This window comes from Gasterosteus aculeatus, chromosome 8 (assembly GCF_964276395.1).
Source record: "Gasterosteus aculeatus chromosome 8, fGasAcu3.hap1.1, whole genome shotgun sequence".
In the NCBI taxonomy this organism is placed as follows: domain Eukaryota; kingdom Metazoa; phylum Chordata; class Actinopteri; order Perciformes; family Gasterosteidae; genus Gasterosteus; species Gasterosteus aculeatus.
Window position 1 is genome coordinate 12,234,329 of NC_135695.1, and position 6,905 is coordinate 12,241,233.

General features: G+C 40.7%; 1 protein-coding gene across 5 annotated transcripts in view; it reads right to left on the minus strand.

Annotated features, from left to right (window-relative positions):
• LOC120823917 (homer protein homolog 3) overlaps window positions 1–6,905 on the minus strand; it is a 33,248-nt gene that overhangs the window by 5,026 nt on the left and 21,317 nt on the right. For 3 of the 5 annotated variants that reach the window (XM_078108225.1, XM_078108228.1, XM_078108226.1), the window contains 3 exons: window positions 5,769–5,902; window positions 3,761–3,917; window positions 126–230 (listed from right to left, as the gene is read on the minus strand). In XM_078108225.1, coding sequence (XP_077964351.1) covers window positions 126–230; window positions 3,761–3,917; window positions 5,769–5,902 — 396 coding nt within the window. Of the gene's footprint in view, window positions 1–125; window positions 231–3,760; window positions 3,918–5,768; window positions 5,906–6,905 lie in introns of all 5 variants that reach the window. The other 2 variants (XM_078108224.1, XM_078108227.1) reach the window with 1 other exon arrangement.

A 6,905-nucleotide genomic window follows, 5' to 3' on the forward strand; every position in this document is an offset into this window, starting at 1 on the left:
CGCTATTTTCACAAGCATGTTGATTACTGGCAACATTATTTAAGCTGTTGTAGGAGTGAACTGGCTCCTTTAGTATGGTAAATGGATCCGGGCAGCGTGTGATGGATTGACTGAAGCGGTCTTGCCTGATCTTTGGCACTCAGCAGGGCTTCCAGCTCCTCCAATGATCGACTCAGCTCCTCCGTCTGACCAGCAGCAGGATGTCCCAGCTGAGCCTCAAGCTCTGCCACCTTCAACACACACACACACACACACACACACACACACAATTAATACGTACCCAATAACCTAAACCTAATAACAAAAACCCATTTTACAGGATTACAGGAGTTTACGGTCATGCCAACAGCCCTCCGATTACGGGACAATGTTTTTAGTAAACAATGTTCTCATTTGGAGCCCGATGATTAACAAAGACGCTGAAAAACTCTCCGTCTTTCTGTCACACTGAATTAAACACGTCTTGCCACATTAAATACATTTTAGGTGGATCTGAAAAAAAAAAAATTACTTACTTTGGAAAAGTTGTCTGATTTAGCGTCACAAACTTATCTTATTATTTTTGTTTAAAGCTGATCAGTCCAGGTTTCATGGGAATGTGTGATCAGATTTTTAACAATTGGCGAACATGAGAAACAATGACAAGGCGTCTGGTGTGGGTAAAAAGAAAAGGATAAAGATTGTAAGGAGTACAAGGAGAACTCCTCATAGCAGCTATCCAACATAAGAGGTCAATTAATCTCACTTCAGGTGTCATTCTATGAATCCAGAAAACACCACGAGGCAGTAATGTACATGTAAAATGATGCAAATATACACATACTTTGTTGCTTTCCTTAGTTTCCATCTGTAGTTATCAGACGGTCATCGCCTACCTGCCTACAGACATTTCCATCTACACACAGTAACTCATTCCTTGCCTGATCCATCTTGAATCACACACATAAACGTTGTGGAAAAAAGTATTTCCTGCCAGTGGCCACAAGGCTGAACTCGCTTTCCCTCAAGACTTTTTTTCTGAAAGGAATGTGACCTTGTAAAAAAAAAACATGACACAAACTCATGACGATTCACCATTCCCAATCTAAACCAGTTCTTCTGTTCAACATGTCAATGGAAAAGCGAACGACTACAAACGTCTGACTAAACAAGGACCAAGTGTTCAGGTTTGTACTGAAAATGTGTGAAAGTATCAGATTTCTTTAGGACGCGCTCATGTAACAGAAACCTAAAACAGAGGGATTCAAATCGGATGCCTCAACGCTCCTTAGTTTGTGCTCCGTTGACGTTGGTGACGCAGGGATCCCCACAATGCTCGTTACCCATGTCAAATATGTAAATGTGTGACGACATCCTGCTTCCATGTCCAATGTATTTTCCCTCCCTTCAGCATCTCCTCTGCATTTTCACAGACAATTTCAAAGTGTCTCTTTGTAGATTCCACGCTACACCACGTTACGGGACTCAGACACTTTCACAGCTTCTGTCCCCGGAGGCTCCAGCTCCACGTCCAGGAACTCCAAACAAATGCACATGGAAAAAGGAACCTGAGATACGCGCAAAAACTCTGATTTCTCTCTAAAGTTATGTAACAAGGAAAGTTTTAATCTCAACATATGGACGGGAGAAAACGGTGGTGTTGTGTGCGTACACGTAGTTATCTAATGTGTCTAGGAGGGAAAGCAGCAAAAAAAAGTCAATTCAGTAAATGGATCATCATTGGGCTTTTGGCCAACTGCATTTGCAGTACTGCAGTAAGTTATTACTCAAAAAAAATACTCTGCGTTGATAATTAAAATAACTGTTAATAGCAGTTTTCCTTTAAATAGGCTGCATTAGATAATAGCAGAAGTAACAGATGAACGGGACTGTTTCATGAGGATAAAGGATTTAGCATCAGTGATATTGATTAAACTGATGATCATTAAAATGTGGTATTCGATCAAAATTACATGTCTTGTCTGGTAATGCTTTCAGAAATAGCTCTCAATAGATTTTTCAGACCATTCCTCATGTGGTAAAACAAATACTGTGATATAGAATATCTATATACTGTGATAGAGGATTTTATTCTCATCACCCAGTGCCAGGACTACCTACCTTCTGTCCTGCCTCAAATACACAATAACCATATAATTGTACAGCTTTGATGGAGGCATACGCTCTCTGAACTCACTATAATTCCGACAGATGGAAACTAAATGTTTATTTATGGTTTTAATTTTGTTCGGCATCTAGAATTTTTATTCAAATCCACAAATTGCAGCTGCCAAAAAAATCCCTGAAACCAAGATGTTTAAGACATTACAATTATCAATTGGATGGAAATCTAATTTCCTTCTTATTATATATTTGTATTATAGTTTGGATAGGTGTTATTGGTTTCATACATCATAATTCCAAATAAAAGTCTAGTTAAAAGTCAATAAAAAGTAAATTAATTACTTAAAAAATAAAAAAAATAAACATGAAAGTACACAAAATCCTATTGAAGGAGCCATAATCAAATACAATCATACAACCAAACTAAAACACTTCATGCGCTGCCAAATCTGAGCAGCATCAGTCAACCCAGGATTTAAACCGCCGGCTGTGGCTGAAGCAATGTGTGACAAGGGAGAGAAGCAGCAGTCTCTTCTTCTCCACATACCAGGATGTATATTTCATTCTCTAAATGGGGCAGAGAAGAGGAGGGGGGCATAGCAGACAGTATAGGGTGTCCTGTAACCCCCCCATTCCCTCTCTACAACACCCCTTTGCCAAATCCCTCGGGGCCTGTTCCACTTCATGCCACCTGGTTGACTGCTGCAGTGTGTGTGTGTGTGTGTGTGTGTAAAACATTCACCTGGACTCATAGATAAGATAGATAAACCCACAATGGGCTAAAAATAAAAAAAGCTCTAGTTTTCTGTCACTGGTAGTTATAGTTTCTTTGCAGACCGGTTGCGGCAGCACTTAATCCTGTCGCATCGAAGAAGACTTGTTAAGCTTGACCAAGGGCGTGAGTTTCCATCTGTAAATTAAAGACGAACGCCTGCTTTTTGGCCAGGCGATTATCACCAGAGCCTGTTAACAGAATTATCCCATGAAGGGGGGGGCGGGGGGGGGCTGGATGAAAAATGCATCTGCAGTTTAGCAACGGCTAAATAAAAGACAAAAAAGTTTTGCTAAAAGGACATATTTTACACTCGCGAAATCCATGTATAATAGTCATCACAAATTTGTCTAAAAAGGCTTAACAATTTACAACAACTAACAAATTTGAACCTTCCATGCTGATTGCTAAAGAGAAAAACTATACAAAGACTTGAAGGGAAAAATAGTGGCAAGAATAAGCACTGTATTATGAACTGCAGGTAACCATGGCGACAATGATGCTCAATGCTATTCTCTGCGGTGAAAGTAATCTTAAATGGATTAAGCAGATTAAATTAATTTTTCCTCATAGCTACTACGGCTTGTTGTTCATTATGATTTACACGGCTTATTGCAAACGGTTAGTCGTGCATCATTTGCAACCACCGCAAATTATTTGGTGGCACAAAAACTGGGGCCTCAGAAATGACCATACACCTTCCCAGCGGCATCATTAACCAATGAACGTACCTTCGCTAAGTTGCCGCACTTTGAAAACAGACACGCTGAGATTGTCCAGCTGTGACCCGGGTCTGACAACTACCCGGCGCGATCTGCTTCTACTTCAGGGCGGTTCAGTGGCGCTTTATAGTGATGAGCCTCAGGGATTTCCTCCCTACATCACCTGGTCTCTGAGGCGATCGGTCTCCTCCTGGTATTCAGCCAACTGTTTCTTCCACTGATCCACACTGCTGTTGGCTTCTTGCAGTGCTTCTACCAGCTTAGAGTTACTATCCTGCAGGGTGAAGAGCTCCGCCTCCAGATTTATCTCACACATGGACCTGAGGGGACAAGTCACAAAAAACGTTATTCATTTTCGAGTGGTGCTGCGGACGGTTTATCAGAGCGCCTTAACTTAAAACACCACTTTAACATTTCACACATTCATTTCATCTGTTAAAAGCAGCACAAATCATTTTTTTCTTTTAAGAGACGGAACTGAAATACTCCGTTATAAGAAAAGTTTCCTTCCACGGACTTGTTTTTACCCAAATTATTCAATTATTATTATTTCTCAACTATTCGGTTTCTCTTTCGTCATGGTCTTGGTGCGCTCCCTGCACGGGGTTACCATGGTCGCAAATGAAATAAAGCAACACAACTGAAGTGTCATCCATCATCAACGAGTTCAGGATTCAGTGCAGATATTTTATAAACCAGAGAGATTTTACAGCGTGACGACCAAACTAACTGCTCGGCATCCTTAAAAATACTCACCATAGCAACAGGGATAAAAAGCCTGCCATTCCGCGCTCCATAAAATAAAACGGTCAGGATAACAGGTTGTAAAGCGGCTGGATGGGATTGTTTCTTTGCTTCCTGGTCTCAAATGGAAGGTTAAGTGATGAATAATGACCACCATGTTGATGATAATTAGACGCTGCTAAATTCAGTGCAGTTCGGACCCAACTGGCCTCAAGACATGGACACTCAGACACAACCACACTAGTAGAGAACCGTGGTTGTAAAAAATACTTTTAGATTTGATTACTGATTTTCTAGAGAGCTTGAAGTGAGCTTTCCTTACACTCGTGTCTGTGATGGTATGGAAGAAAAACTGGAGGAGAACGGGGCACAATCAAACACTTCAAGAGTTTGTGATTCCTTCATTATCTATTAGGAATGAACACATCATACCAGCAGGTTTTAAATTTATATGGCAGTAAAAATGTTCTTTAGCCTTGTCCTGTTATTTTCTCCCCAATCATTCTTTTTTTTCCCTTCTTCATTTAATCTCTGTGCACTTCAATATTTAGCTTCGAAGTTGTAAGAGACCAAAAACGGAGTGAAATATCCGTCTCTTTAGCCGCCAAACGTTCCACCCGGTTCCAGCTTGTCGATAACGGAGTTTGCTGTTTTTGGTGCTGAGCAGTTAGAGACTTTTAACAGCAGCCTGCTGTGGAGAAAAACAACCCTTTGAGATTAAACCAAACACTGTGGTTGGACAGCTTTAAAATGATTTGAACACGTTATAAAGCTCTGTAAAGTTGACATGAGCTGCATATTAAGTTCTCTGTAAATGCTTAGTCTCAGAGGCGGGAATATAAGGCTCCGCTCTGCTGCAGGCTCAGCTGACTGAGACACACATATTCTAGTTCATAAATACTTCAATAATTAAAAACGGTTTCTGCAATCAGTTATGGTACGAGTCACTTTTTTCTTCTTCCAAAAGCAGCTTTCATTTCCTAAAGACCCCCACAGTTGTAGTGTGTCTGCATGTGCGTTTCATCTGTGGATAACGGTGTGTTTTAATGGGCAATAAGATGACGTCATGTTTTCAGCTTTGTTTAATGGAAATCTCAGCGGTTTGTCAGCAGCTTTCAGGGAACTTTGGTGAAAAGTCGAGCCATGGGAGTTTTTCTCACGAACTGCTAAAATCCCTAGAAGCAATTCTAAAAAATGAGTAGTGATGCAGATAGATAGTATAAGTGTATTACTTCATCCAGAGTGTACAACGTGTTTCTAATTAGTTCCACTTTCAACAGTAGAATAATCTTGCATGTATTTGTTAGTGATAACAGAATTATTTAGTGTTCTGTAATTATAGAACGTCTTATAAAGCAGAATGGCTCCTTTCAGAGTACTGAATTTACTTTTACTTAACTGAAGGATAAAAATAAAAAACCGTTTACCCTTCAGACAGCATCTTTTTGACCCTCTCCTTCTCCGCCGTCAGCTCCACTTCAGCACTCCTGCTGCGGAACAGCTTTTCCTCGCCGGGCCCGTTGACCGTGAGCAGCGGGGGAGAATGTCGCTCTTCTGACAGCTGCTGGACCAACGACACAACCAGGACGCCGTCAGGACACGAGCGCGGTTATGAAGTCGAGACTGAAATCAGCCGCAGCTCCGTCAATACATTAGTTTCAGTCTGTACCAGAACATTTTGTGCAGGTGTTAAAATGGGGTTATTAACGGAAATGTAAATCCTAATCAACTACTCCTTTTGAGAGAAACGTGTTAAAATATGTCAAGAGACCCATAAACTAAAATGAGGTTCCATGTCCAGGGAGCAGAGGAGCTCAGCTGTCTTCTCATAAAAGGTTTCCCCATTCATAAGGTCTGTGTGTAAAGAACGGATACGCATATTCTGGTGAATCAGCTGCATACGCTGGGAATATGACTTTTTATTCAGTCTTAGTTGTTGTCGTTTAGATGCCAATGCAACTAACAAAATCCTTTAAAAATACTGCCAATACGATAAGTAGTATTTTAGTCAAATGACATAAATACATTATTTATTCTGCTAGGGGATTTATTTTGGTGGAGAGTGAAGTCCTAATTATCCAACGTGGAAGACCATTTATTCAGAGGCCTCTTCTCCACCAGCTTTTCCAGATTTAATAGTTTTAAGCCAGTGATTCGTTATTTGGGAATGTATTTTGTCCCTTGGAAATATAGATGTTAAGTTAAGATACCTTACAGCAGGCTTTGCGTTTGTTTCTTTAGGACTGGCCTGCGCCATGAATGAGAGTGAAATAAAGTGAATGGTGATACAGTACGAGAGTTGTTTTAGTTCCTCTCACGTCCAAAAGAGACGTTGAATACGACGTACTACAGCGTGCGGATTGCTTGAGTGCAGCCTGGCACGGCAAAGTCCAACCAATCTGCTTTTATATTTTTTCTTCTCTCCTGCCCAGAAAGGGGATCAAGTTCCTTTCACAGAGTTTTGAGAACCATTTTCCTCAGTTTGAGGCTGGAGGCTCTTTTGTTAAAGCATTCAGATGAATTAACTCTCACACATTCCTTTGCTCAGCGACGTTCTTCTTTCG